The sequence below is a fragment of the Crocuta crocuta genome, unplaced genomic scaffold, assembly GCF_008692635.1.
Source record: "Crocuta crocuta isolate KB4526 unplaced genomic scaffold, BGI_CrCroc_1.0 scaffold541, whole genome shotgun sequence".
Taxonomy (NCBI): domain Eukaryota; kingdom Metazoa; phylum Chordata; class Mammalia; order Carnivora; family Hyaenidae; genus Crocuta; species Crocuta crocuta.
In genome coordinates, this window is record NW_027531901.1 from 905,294 (window position 1) to 919,877 (window position 14,584).

The 14,584-nt window shown below is 43.3% G+C and overlaps 1 protein-coding gene across 1 annotated transcript in view; it reads left to right on the forward strand.

The window, feature by feature from the left end:
• Positions 1-14,584, forward strand: part of OXSR1 (oxidative stress responsive kinase 1) — a 91,277-nt gene that overhangs the window by 40,546 nt on the left and 36,147 nt on the right. Inside the window, exon 7 of the mRNA XM_077774012.1 lies at positions 5,586-5,641. Coding sequence (XP_077630138.1) covers positions 5,586-5,641 — 56 coding nt within the window. The remainder of the gene's footprint in view (positions 1-5,585; positions 5,642-14,584) is intronic.

Here is a 14,584-nt window from a genome sequence, read left to right on the forward strand (position 1 = left end):
AGATCATGACCTGAGCGAAAGTCGGACGCTTAACCGACTAAGCCACCCGGGCGCCCCCGCCCCTGTCATTTCTGAAACGCGAGGACTTCGTCTTATTTCGTGTGACGATTTCCCTTCCTGATGTGTCCGGCATCTCGCCGTGCGTGTAGCAGGGGAGGCGGGGTTTGCAGAGGCCCGGGCGGTAGTGACGGGAGGCTGTTGGCCGTGCGTAGTTTGCCGTGTTGCTGGGATGGATTCTTTATCCTCACACTTTAGTTAGTTAGTTAGTTATTTAAAATTTTTTTTAAATGTGTTATTTATTTCTGAGAGAGAGACAGCGTGAGCAGGGGAGGGGCAGAGAGAGAGGGAGACACAGACTGAAACAGACTCCAGGCTCTGAGCTTTCAGCACCAGAGCCCGACGTGGGGCTTGAACCCATAAACCGTGACTGTGAGATCATGACCTGAGCCGAAGTTGGACCCTTAACCATCTGAGCCACCCAGGTGCCCCTGTCTTCACACTTTAAAGCAGAGACTCTCAACCTTGGCTACATACTGGAATCACCTCGGAAGCTTTAATAAGTACTGATTCCTGGATCCCTCGCAAGAAACTCATTCAACTGGCCTGAGATGATGCATTGGCATTGGGACTTAAAAAAATTTTTTTTAATGTTTTATTTATTTTTGAGAGAGAGAGAGAGACAGTATAATTGGAAGAGGGACAGAGAGAGAGAAAGACTCAGAATCTGCAAAGCAGGCTCCAGGCTCTGAGCTGTCAACACAGAGCCCGACGTGGAGCTCGAACTCATGAACCACAAGACCCGAAGTCAACAGTCGACCGACTGAGCCACCTGGGCACCTTGGCCCTGGGACCTTTAAAAGCTCCCCAGTGATTGTGATGTGCAGTGAAGGCTGAGCCACTGCTTACACTTCGACGGCAGCCACGCTGAGCCGTGAGCTGCCCTGAGCCTTCAGCGGGCTCGGGGGAGGGCGGCCTTCCTGGGGCACGGCTGAACCTATGTAGGGGGTTTCGCCACTTCTCATCTTCATTTTGGCTACATTTGTGGGTTAGACTGGTGGTCAGGTCAAATAATTTTCCTCCGTCTTCGCTGTGTTCCGGCTGACCCTCTCGGCTTTAGAGGTTTTAACTAGGTGAGCAGGTCTCTAAATTAGACTTGAACTTGTCTCTCTGTATCCACCTCTTCCAATATTTTTCCCATCAAAGAGGTTAGGCCCAGCAGAAATGTTGGCTAGTCAGCCAGTTAAAGATGCTTAAAAGATAGTGTATTTTCCAGCTTTAGTTTTGATTCATTGCTTCCCTAGACCTTTTTCAAGTTTTCCACAAACTCTTGATGAGTCGTCAACATGTTGCGGGCAGTAACTTGTGCCGTGTGCTAATGGAAGGGTCAAGCGTGTCTGTGATATTCCTTTTAATTTTGCATGGAGTGTGTAACTTTGGTGCAATAGTGACATGTGAGGGATGGCAGCAAGCTGTGAAAAAACTCACCGTCTTTCTTACTTCTTTCTATGATACTCCTTTTTTGAAAAAAATGTTAAAGAGGCTCCTTATGAATGATATGACATTCCTTTTAATTTTGCACGGAATGTGTAACTTTGGTGCCGTAGTGACATGTGAGGGATGGCATTAAGCTGTGGAAAACAACGCTCACTGTTCTCACTGGAGAACAGATGGTGGGTTTGACTGTGGGGGCTGCTGGGTCGCTTGCTATTTGTGGCAGAGTGAAGACAGTTGTTTTCTGAAGGACTGTGTGGATTTCCACGTGTCTGGTTGCAAATCTTTTCCTTGGAAGGCTGGTTGCCCCGTTCGTGCATAGGAGGACGGGCTGGTGTGTTTGGTTGTGCGGAGCGCCAGTTAGCCTCACCTCTTCTCTGGCTTTCGCTCCGGGAAGCTGCCCTGCAGCCTGGCCTCTGGCTCCCGGTGGGGACGGACCTGCCGGGGGTGCTGCTCGGGAGCCGAGTCCCCTGCGCGCAGGCTCCACTGAAAAAGGATTACTGCCTCTTCACTTACAAAAGACAGAGGCTGGTATAAAACAGTAGTTGAATAGGTAGCACATATATGTGGCTTAAATATTCAAAAAGCACAAAATGGTAGATGATAAAGAAAAGTCCTGTCAGTATCAGCTGTACTGAATCATATTGATACTACGTACCTTGCTACCGTGTGATGAAAGTGGCATTCGCTTCGTGGTTTTCCTTCCCCGAATTCCTAACACCTGTCTAATCATGAGGAAAATTCCGTTAGAGGAATTTACTACAGAGTACTTGACCATCATTCCTCAGAGCTGTCACTGTCATCAAAAACAAGGAGAGTCCAAGAAACTGTCAGAGACAAGCGGAACCTGAGGAGACATAACTAATGTGGAATCCTGCATGGGATCCAGGGACAGAAGAGGGACAGTAGGTAGAAACTTTAAAAACTCTGAATAAATTGTGGACTTTAATAACCGTGCATCAGTACTGGTCTCATGAATGTGGTGCAAGTACCGTACTGATGTAAGGTGTTAATTATGGGGAAACTGAATGTCAGGTATATGGGAAACCCTCTGCACGATCTTCTCAATTTCTTTGTAAATCTAAAATGGTTCCAAAAAATGACGTGTTTTTTAAAAAGTCGTCTTCCTTCCCTGAACCTCTAGTATCCTGGTCCAAATGGAACCATTTCTTGCCATCTGCTTGTGACTCCTTTGAGAGAGATTTTATGCCAATATAAACATATGTATATCCCTCTTTTCCTTATTTTCTTCCTAAAAAAAAGACAATGGCAACATACATACATAGTAATATTTCACTTAAGCAAATATTTGGTGAGGTTTCCGGATTGCTTCATATATTCGATGCCGTTCATGGTATTTCACTGTACGAAGTCGGCCTCCTGTCGGACGGCTGCGTTGTCTGGGTGACTGCGGCGTGTTAGGGTCCAGCCCCAACACGTGGAACAGAGTTAGGAGGTGGGAGTTGGGGCTGGGGATGGGGGGACGGGAACGGCCCAGTTTTATTTTGGTATTTAGTTGGATTGAACTATTTATTCATTTACTACCCCCGCTTATCTCCAGAAGAGGATTTAAGGAGACGGTCTCCTGTGTAGTTACTGAAGTACATGTGGCGAATACCTGGGAGATGCCTCCTGTGTGCTCATCATGATGCTGGGCGATACAGAAACCTGGAAGGCCCAGGCCCAGGTCTTAGCTCGTGCCGAGGGACAGCCCGAAGAACGTGCTCGGATTCCTGCAGTCTGGGCGAACGCCGGGTGACAGCCTGCTGCGGGAAGACAGGGGAAGTGGCTGTACAGGATTTGAGTTTGAGACGTCACTCCGCATGAGCTCAGGAAAGGGAGTCGAGGTTCGTGGTTGGCTTGGATGGTTTTTGTCGCCAAGAGAAGGGAAGGCCCTCATTTCTCTCCTACTCATATCTGGAGTCAGAGACGTGATGTTTGTAGAGTGCACGTAACTGGCTTCTACTCCGAGTCAGCCTCTGGGCAAGTGTCCGCTAACTCGCTTGGAGGTGTGAGCAGAGTCCTCAGTAGCAGGATAGCCTCTGTGTCACTGTGCGTTCAGGAAAGGTGTTGCCTGCTGTGCTGAAGCTCCTGTACACGGCTGTGAAATTACTGGTGACTTAAAAACAGTTTTTTAATGTTTATTTTAGAGAGAGGGACAGAGCACGAGCGGAGGAGTAGAGAGAAAGGGGAGCACAGAGAAAGTAGAGAGAGTGAAGGAGGCTCCGAGCTGTCGGCACAGAGCTCGACCCGGCGCTCCAGCCTGTGAACCATGAGATCATGACCCGAGCCCAAGTCGGACGCTTACCCGACAGCCCCCCAGGCTCCCCTCGGTTTTCTCCCTGAGGAGCGGTCATGATCTAAAGGGAAAGGAGAAGACGGGCGGGGAAAGGGTGCGGCGTTGTGCTTCTCGCTGGCCCCTTTTCGTGACAAAGCTGCCTTGCTCTTCCTTGTCTGGCTTCAAAGACTGGCTCTCTTTTGTTTATTTAATTATGTATTTATTTTTAATTACAAAATAAATACGTGATCACATTTCCACAAGATAATTCAAACACTGTTTGCCTGGATTCCAAACCCATTCCTGTCCACAGAAGGAACCATTCATTACTCTCCATCTGGCTAAATGTAGTGCGTGTGTGCGCGTGCATGTGCGTGTGTGTGTGTGTGTGCGTGCGTGTGCGAGAGTGTGACATTAATGATATCCTACAAAATTCGTCATCCTCTCATTTGATTTGCTTGTTTCGTCATGTGTAGTAGAGGGTATTTCAGGTCACACCGTAATGATTGACCTCACTCCGTTTCAGGCTGTGACAATTAGTTCAGCCTTTCTGCTGCTGTTGGCCTTCTCGGTTGTTACCACTTTGGGTTTATTAGTGCAGACGGTGCTGTACTGACCCCCTTGCTCGTACATTGGTGGGGGTTGCTAGGTTACCAAGAAGTGGGGTTGCTACTCCTAGGACTTGAGGAGTTTAAATTTTGCCAGACGCTGTGAACACACTGTTGCGTGAGGAAAACAAGGTGTAGCTTTGAATGGACAACATAATGTCATCTCTGTTGGAAGAAAAGCCCAGCGAGGTCACAGGGACATACTATAGTGACTAGCCTGGTAGCAGTTGAAAACTGTGGTAAGAGTAGTAGGCTTGAGAATGGTGCTCAGAGGGACTTCGGGCTTTTCAGTGACATTTAGGTTTTTATAATGAGAATGTGTGCATGTGTACTATTTGAGTTAAAAATAGTCACCAGTAAAAATATAAAGATGTTTGCATGATTTATATCTACTTTATGTCTCAGGCATAGGATAGTCCCTGTTTTCAACCACATCCCGACCATTTAAAAATTCTGAGAGGCGCCTAGATGCCTCAGTTTATGGAGCGTCTTACTCTCGATTTCGGCTCAGGTCATGATCCCAGGGTCGTGGGATCAGGCCCCTAGACTTGCTCTTGTGCTGAGCAGGGAGTCTGCTTGAGATTCTCTCTCTGTCCCTCTAGCCCACTTGCACATCACTCTCTTTCTCAAAAAAGAAAAAGAAAAAAAAAGAAAAATTTTGATCATGTATTAAGTTGTGGAAAAAAATCAATATATTTCGGGGCATTTGGGTGGCTCAGTTGGTTAAGTGTCGAATTCTTGGTTTTGGCTCAGGTTGTTATCTCAGGGTTTGTGAGTTTGAGCCTTGGAATTCCCCCGCCCCGTCCCTACCCTACCCTGTTTATGTTCGCTCGCTCTCAAAATAAACTGTAAAAAAAGTTCTTTTAATCAATATATTTCAAAAAGTAGAATTAAGTGACGGTAGGTGAGGGTTGCATTCTTTGGCCACTATTATTCCAACAAGTGTTTCATCACATTGGGTTTTCTAGATTTTATAGTAAAAACCTATTTGTTATTGTAGCTTTTTTAAAAATAATATTTAATGATTCTGGTACAAGTGCCTGAAATGTTAGAAATTGTTTGCTATTGGCCTTAATACCCTTTCATGTTAAATAGAGAATTTAAATATTGCCAGTGTTGTGTGAATACAGAGAGCAGTTGCTTAAATTATGTGACTTCAAAGAAGAGGTGTTTTTTAATATGTAACTTTTTTTTTTTTTTTCTTAAAGAGACGTGAAAGCTGGAAACATTCTTCTTGGAGAGGATGGCTCGGTCCAGATTGCAGGTAATGAGTAGTATTTCTTTTGATTTTGGTTTAGTGGTCAGTAGAACCACCTGACTTCCCACTCACGTTCCAGAGCCAGCGTTCTCCTGTGGTCCCTGGACTGTCCCTAGTCAAGCAGCCTGTGTCGGCGCATCCCTGCTCACTCTCAGATCGCACTACTCCCCTGCAGCTTTGATCTTAGACATTTTTCTGTCCATCACTCATTACGTTCCGGTCATCACTCCTTACCCTCAAAGAGCCATCTCTCTCTTTTCTTTTTTTTCTTAGTTTATTATCAAGTTTGTTTCCATCTAACACCCAGTGCTCATCCCCACAAGTGCCCTCCTCCATGCCCATCTCCCCCCTTCCCCTCTCCCCCCCCATCAGCCNCCTTTGTCAAAGATTAGTGGGCATACATTTGTGGGTCCAGTTTTGAGTTATCTGTTCTATTCCATTGGTCTATGTGTCTGTTTTTGTGCCAATACCATGATGTCTTGATGATGACAGCTTTGTAGTAGAGGCTAAAGTCTGGGATGGTGATGCCTCCCATTTTGGTTTTCTTCTTCAATATTACTTTGGCTATTCGGGGTCTTTTGTGGTTCCATACAAATTTTAGGGTAGTTTGTTCTAGCTTTGAGAAGAATACTGGTGCAAGTCTGATTGGGATTGCATTGAATGTGTAGATTGCTTTGGGTAGTAATGACATTTTAACAATATTTATTCTTCCAATCCATGAGCATGGAATGTTTTTCCATTTCTTTGTGTCTTCTTCAATTTCCTTCATAAGTTTTCTATAGTTTTCATCATACAGATCTCTTATATCCTTGGTTAGGTTTATTCCTAGGTATTTGATGTTTTTTTTGTGCAGTTGTGAATGAGATCGGTTTCTTGATTTCTCTTTTTGGTGCTTCATTATTTGTGTATAAAAATGTAATCAATTTCTGTACATTGATTTTGTATCCTGCGGCTTTGCTGAATTCACAGATCAGTTCTAGTAGCCAAAGAGCCATCTCTTATGCATTCTCCCAGCATCCTGTGCTTTCCTTTGAAGGAGAGGAAGTCAAGAAACCTTAGTGCTTGTGAAGTGACGTGATGTAGAGAAGGGACACGGAGCTGCTTCTGTCCTGGCCTGGTTTGGGTACTTGCCAATTAAGAGGAGTCTGAGAGGTGGAAGTGCACTTTTGGCAAATTCGGGGCTGGAGATGAGAGTTCGGGTCCAGGACCATCCACAGCTAGCTCTCCTGGTGAACTGCCCCCCAGGGCAGCCGTACTGCAGGCCGTACGTCTGAAGAGGCCTTGGCTTCGGCCCGCACTGCCACCGCCATGCTAGGTGTTTGGTGGGAGGAAGATACTCACCCAGACCATAACTCATTTCTTCAGCTTTAGAAGATAATTTAAGTGCACATCTTCCTTCATGTCCCAACCTAAGGAAGTATTTTTACCAGGCCACATAATGCTCTAACATAAAAGAAAAGGGGTGCCTGGGTGGCTCAGTTCATTGGGCATCCAACTTCAGCTCAGGTCATGATCTCACGGTTCATGGGTTTGAGCCCTGCGTCAGGCTCTGTGCTGGCAACTCAGAGGCTGGAGCCTGCTTCCGATTCTATGTCTCCCTCCCTCTCTGCCCCTCCCCCACTCATGCTCTGGCTCTCTCACTCAAAAATAAATAAAAACATTAAAAAATTTTTTTACCATAAGATCGATCAATTTGACTCCTTTAAAATTCCCAGTTCCTTTCTCTTTATTGAAAGAGGAACAAACGGTTTATCGTCATTAAACAAAAAGGCAAACCACAGAGTAGAGAATATATTCGCAGCATGAACTGACAAAGGGCTTCAATTTAGAATACAGAAAGATCTCATTAAGAAAAGAATCAGATGAAATGGACAAAAGATTCCCAAATGAAGACATCAAAACATAAGTGTAATGAAAGGTGTTCAGCCTCACTAGTTATCAGGTAAATGCCTGGCACAGGCGTACCTCGGAGATGGTGTGGGCTTAGCTCCCGACCAGCACAATTGCATTGCAAAATGGCAAGTCAGATGAATTTGTTGGTTTCCCTGAGTATATATTTACATTCCTACTATAGTCTGCACTATAGTATTTCTAAAAAAACAGGGAGCATCCCTTAATTTAAAACACTTTATTGCTAAAAGGTGTTAAGCATCCTCCGAGCTTCAGTGAGTCATAAAGGTTTTGCTGGCGGAGGGTCCCGCCTCCATGTCGATGGTCACTGACTGATCAGGGCAGCGGCCACTGGAGGCTGGGGTGGCCTTAGCCATGCCCTGAGCATAGGACAACAATAACATTTGCTACAATTGACTCTTGTTTTCACAAACGATTTCTCTGTAATATGTGATGCCCTCTTACCCACAGAAGAACTTCTTTCAGAATTGCAGTCGGTCCTCTCACACCTTGCCATGGCCTTGTCAGCTAAGTGTATGTCACAGTCCTTTCCTTCAATGATCTCCACAGTGTCTCCACCCGGAAAACATGCTGTGCCAGGAAACTCCCTTCTTTGCTCCTCCGTAAGAAGCAGCCCCTCACCGTTCAGGTTTTATCGCTAGATTGCAGCTGTTTGTCACATCTTCAGGCTCTGCTTCTAAGTCTAGTTCTCTGGCTGTTCCCCCCACCCCCCCATCTGCAGGTGCTTCCTCCGCTGAACCCTTGAACCCCTCAGAGTCCTCCGGGAGGTTGGAGTCCACTTCCCCAAATTCCTGTTCATGTTGATATTTTCACATCTTCCCGTGAATCACACATGTTCTTAATAGCGTCTAGAATAGTGAATTCTTTCCAGAGGGTTTTCAGTTTACTTTGCCCAGATCCCAGTAGAGGAATCCCTAGCCTTATAGAATGTGTTTGTTAAATCATAAGACTTAAAGTAAGAACGAGGTTTTGGTGCACGGGCTGCAGAACGGGTGCCGGCTTGGCAGGCACGGCTGCACAATCATCTCTTCGTACAGCTCTGTGCCGCCCTGGGCGGCTGCGTGCCTTGTCACTGAGCAGTCACGTGTTGAAAGGCACCTTTTTTCTGAGTAGTAGGTCTCAGCAGTGGTCTTAAAATACTCAGTAAGCCATGTGGTAAACAGATCTGTGCTGTGTTACTGTACTGTCCCAGCACAGGAAGAGTAGATTTAGCGTCATTCTTAAGGGCCCCAGCATTTTTGGACTAGTAAATAAACATGGATTTCAACTTAAAGTCACCAGCTGCACTGGCGTCTAACGAGAGTCAGCCTGTCCTTTGAGGCTTTGAAGCCAGACATTGACTTCATTCGAGCTAAAAGGTTCTAGGTGGCATCTTCTTCCAAAGGAAGACCTGTTGTTCCGGGTCACGACCTTCGTGAATTAACGTGGTCAGATCTTCCAGTAGCTCGTTACAGCTTCTGTGTCTGCACTTGCGGCTCCACGTCACACTCTTTTGTTCTAGAGATGGCTTCTTAACCCTCATGAACCAACCTCTGCTGGCTTCAGACTTCTCTTCTGCAGCTTCCTCACTGCTCTCAGCCTTCCTAGAATTGAAGAGAGCTAAGGCCTTGCTCTAGATTAGCCTTTGGTGTCAGGGAATGTTGTGGCTGGTTCGATTTTCTAGCCGGAGCACTACAGCCTTCTCTATATCAGCAATGATTTCCTTCGAGAACTTTTCCTTTTCATTCACATCTTGGCTGACTAATGCAAGAGGCCTACCTAGCTTTTTGTTCATTCGGGCTTTCAACATGCCTTCCTTACTAAGCTTAATCATTTCCAGCTTTTGATTTAAAGTGAGAGACTGTGTGTCTCTTCCTTCCACATGAACACTTAGAGGCCCCTGCAGGGTTATTACTTGGCCTGATTTAAATATTTAATATTTCATTTCCTAACAAACATAGTATCTGTGGAGTATAGTAAAGAGAAGCATTAAATCACAAGGTACACCTGTCAGATAGCATTGGGATGCCAAGTTACAATGGATGACCCGGCAAAAACATCGGACAGTACAATGGTTAGTGTCAGTGTAGAGCAAGGAAAAATCTCATGTTTTGATGGTGGGAGAATGAATTCATTCAAATATGTGTACCCTAAAACTTTGGCTTCTGGATGTACGGCCTAGAGAAGATTATGCTTATGTGTGCTCAGTGTTCATGAGCATTGAAAGTTTGAGACAGTCCCAATGCCCTTTATAAATAGAATGAATAAATAAATTATGGTAAACTGGTAAACTTCTACATTGGAACACTATGTAGTGATGACTATGGATAGAATTACAACTACATTCAAAAGCATTGGTATATTATAAAGAGATAAGTTGAAATAAAACAGTTGAAATAGAATATGTAGCATGTGATTTCAGCTATATAAGTTCAAAACCAGGCACGGTTAATACTGTATTGTTTAAAGAGGCAAAACCAAGTGGTAAAAAACTAAAGAAGAGAGGACTCTGGGAAGGTGGTGGAGTAGGAGATGCCAGGAGACTCTCCACACCTAGACAGCGACTGAACCAGCCAAATCTGTCTGATGTAACTACTGTATTTTATAATTCTGCAGTTCCTTGGAAGGCTTGCAAGCTCTAGGGGAAGCTTTGGAAGGTAAATTGCGGTTAATTTCGGTCACTGTCAGAGCTACCTGTCCCCTGCATCAGCCTCCTGGCACGCAGCTGTGCACATGGTTTTGGAACCCCTGGCAGACGGCTTGTGTGACCCACGGTGGGCACAGTGGACCCTGTCTTCTAAATGTCACGGGCCTGTGCTCTGATCACTGATTGCTACTTCTGGTCACAGTGGTGCAGACAAAGAGGGAGATGGCCACTGTTGTGGCACCCGCTCCCCTCCAGAAGATTTCCAGGGGAATTATGGGGCCAGTATCTTTCTACCTTCCCTTTGTTTTTCTCTTCTGCCCATTTTTGGAGCCGGGCATTAAAAAACAGCTACATTTATGGGTAAAATTGGAAAATTTCCTGCACATTCCAGGAAAAAGTACAGAAGAGCAGAAGAGTCCTGAGAAGAGCTTGTTTATACTTCAGGCTAATGCTTGACCCAGACAGTCTATCACAGCCAAAATAAAAACAGTAACAAAAAAAGCTTCAAACTTTAGGAAAGGGAGAAAATCTGATTTCCAGAATTGCCATATCATTGGATTCAAATGTCCAGTTTTTAACAAAAAGATCACAGGGCATTCAATGAAACCAGAAAGTATAACCCGTTCAAAGCCCATTCAAAGGGACAGAAACTGTCACTGAAAAGGACCTGACGGCAGATCCTCTAGACCAAGAAACCAGTGTGTGAACAACATGGAACTAGGAGTAAAGAGAGAGAACCTAGAAACAAACGAAAGACACTGCAGCTGCAGAGCACAGTAACTTGTATCACAGAATGGAAAACCCACTAGAAGAATTCAAATGCAGATGCAGATTTGAGTTGGCTGAAAAAAGAATTGATGAATGTGAAGGTGGGAAAGTGGAAATTACAGAGTCTGAGAAACAGAAAGGACAAAGATGGAAGAAAAGTGAACAGAGCTCGAAGGACCTGTTGGCCACCATCTAGCAGACCAGTACACGTGTGGGGAGTCCCAGGAGGAGGAGAGAGAAATGAGCAGAGAGAATATTTGAATAAATAATGGCTGAAAACTTTGCAAACTTGATGGAGAACATGGATATAAACATCGAAGAAGCTCAGCAATCTCCAAGTAGGGTGAACTCTAAGAGACCTACACAGACACACAGTGTAATCAAACTATGAAAGCCAAGGGCANATTCAAAGGGACAGAAACTGTCACTGAAAAGGACCTGACGGCAGATCCTCTAGACCAAGAAGACAGTGTGTGAACAGCATGGAACTAGGAGTAAAGAGAGAGAACCTAGAAACAAATGAAAGACACCGGAGCTGCAGAGCACAGTCAGTAACTTGTATCACAGAATGGAAAACCCACTAGAAGAATTCAAATGCAGATGCAGATTTGAGTTGGCTGAAAAAAGAATTGATGAATGTGAAGGTGGGAAAATGGAAATTACAGTCTGGGAAACAGAAAGGACAAAGATGGAAGAAAAGTGAACAGAGCTCGAAGGACCTGTTGGCCACCATCTAGCAGACCAGTACACATGTGGGGAGTCCCAGGAGGAGGAGAGAGAAATGAGCAGAGAGAATATTTGAATAAATAATGGCTGAAAACTTTGCAAACTTGATGGAGAACATGGATATAAACATCGAAGAAGCTCAGCAATCTCCAAGTAGGGTGAACTCTAAGAGACCTACACAGACACACAGTGTAATCAAACTATGAAAGCCAAGGGCAAAGAATCTTGAAAGTAGGAGATAAAAATGACTCATCACAATCAAGCGATCCTCAGTAAGGCAGTTAGCAAATTTCCCATGAGAAGCTTTGGAGGTCAGAAGGCAGTGGGCCAATGTATCTAAAGTGGTTAAAAAAAATATTTGTCAATCAGGAATTCTGTATCTGGTAAAATCCTCCTTAAAAACAAGAAATATATCAAGACACTCCCAGATAAACGGAAGCTGAGGAAGTTTGTTTCCAGTTGATGTGCCTGCCAGAACTGCTCACAGGCGTCCTGCAGAGTGGGATGAAAGAACACTAGACAATAACTCGATGCAGTGTGAAGAAATAACAATCTCATGAAGGTAAATACATGGGGAAGTATAATTGCCAGTTTTTTTGTAACCATGGATTGTGAGTTCACTTTTTGTTTTGTATAGGAATGTGTACAGTGGTCTAAAAGTTATTACTATTAACTGGTTTGTAAATCCAGAACATATTTTCTGCTTGAGACCAATGTATTTAGAAGAATTATCAGTTCATGTTTTTGAACACTGTGTATTAAGTTATAATTTTGTGATAACAACCAATGGGGCATAGTGCTGTAAAGGAGAAGAGATTTTGTATTATTATTGTTAGGCTGGTATAAATTCAAGATTTAAAAAACTTTTTTTTTTTTTCTTTTTTTAATTAAGCAATCTCTATGCCCAGCATGGGGCTTGAACTCACGGCCCCTTGATCTTGATCAAGAGTTGCATGTTCTACTGACTGAGCCATCCGTTCACCTCTACGCTAGTTTAAATTCAAATTCAAGTGTTATAACTTGAGAATGTTAAATGTAATCTCTATGGTAACCAAAAAGAAAACAGTTATAGAATATAAACACAAGGAAATGAGAAAAAAAATAAGTATTTCACAACAAAAAGTCAACTAAACGCTAAAGTAATACGGGAAATGAGGGACAAAACTAGAAGACATATGGAAAGCAGCACAGTGGCAGACATCAGTGCTTTTTTATCAGCAATTGCTTCAAATGTAAGTAGATTAACTCTCCAGTCAAAGAACAGATTGGCAGAACAGATTTAAAAAAATATCCAGCCCAATTATATGCTCTCTGTTAAGGGACTCATTTTAGATCCCAGACACCAATACATTGAAAGTGAAAGGATGGATAGGGGCGCCTGGGTGGCTTAGTTGGTTGAGTGCCCGACTTCGGCTCAGGTCATGATCTCATGGTCTATGAATTCGAGCCCCATGTCGAGCTTTGTGCTGACAGCTCAGAGCCTGGAGCCCATTTCGGATTCTGTGACTCTCTCTCTGCCCCTCCCTTACGCACACTCTGTCTTTCCTTCAAAAATTAAACATTTTTAAAAATTAAAAAAAAAATGGAAGGTTCAATACAGCAAAAAGATATGACAGTTATAAATATTTGTACATAATAACATAGCCAACAAAATATATGAAGGAAATAGAGAATTGAAGGGAGAAGTGGCTCCACATTAGTAGTGGGAGACGTGAATACTCCATTCACAATAATGCATACAATAGACAGGAGGTACGGAGATGAAAGACTTAACACCATACACCAGCTAGAGCTAACGGCACACAGAATATACCAGGGTTAGCATACACATTCATCTTAAGTGCACACGGGTCATTTTCTGGGATAGACCATGTTAGACCACATATTAAAGTCCCAGTAGATTTTAAAAGATGTTATACAAAACACCTCTGATCCTTGTGGATGAAGCTAGAAATGAGTAGCAGAACACTAAAAGTTTCACAGATTTGTAGCAATTAAATAACATACACTCGGACAACCAATGGATAAAGGAAAGCTTCACGAGGGAAATCTAAAAATATGGATGAATGAGAACAAAATCACTATATATGGGATATAGCAAAACTGTTGGCTAAGGGGCAGGTGTATAGCTATAGATACTTGATTTAAAAAATAAGAAAGACAGCAAACCAACTAGAAAAAGAAGAAACTAAACCCAAAGCTAGTAGAAGAAAGGAAATAATACAATTTAGAGAAGAGATAAAGGAAATAGAGAATAGAAAAGCAGTAGAGAGGTGATGCTTAGAAAAGGTCACCAAAACTGACAAACCTGTAGCTCAGTGGACTAAGAAGAAAAGAGGAAAGACTCAAATTACAAAAATCACAAGTGAGCAGATATATCAGAGAAAGTAGACTTTAGAACAAAGACTATAATAAGAGGCAAAGAAGAGCATCACATAAAGGGGTCAGTCCAAAAAACTAAATCTGTAAAAATTATTGCCCCAATATAAGAGGATCTAGATATATAAAGTAAATACTGATAGACCTAAAGGGAGAAGTAGACAGCAATATATTAAGAGTAGTGCCCGCACCTAAATCAGCAGTAGGTCATCCAGACAGAAGATCAGTTAGGAGACAGCACGTTAGACTTCACGTCACAAAGCAAAGGAATATACAGTCTTCTCAAGTACACATGAAACATTTTCCATGACAGATCCTATATTAGGCCACAAAATAAGTCTTAATAAATTTAAGATGCCTGAAATCAAATCAAGCATTTTTCTATCCACAGTGGTCTGAAACTAGAAATTAACTATGTGAAGAAAATGGGAAAATTTATGACTATATGAAGATTAAACAACATGCTACTAAACAACCAATGTGTCAAAGAAGAAATAAAAATACCTTGTGACAAATGGACATGGAAATGTAACATATGA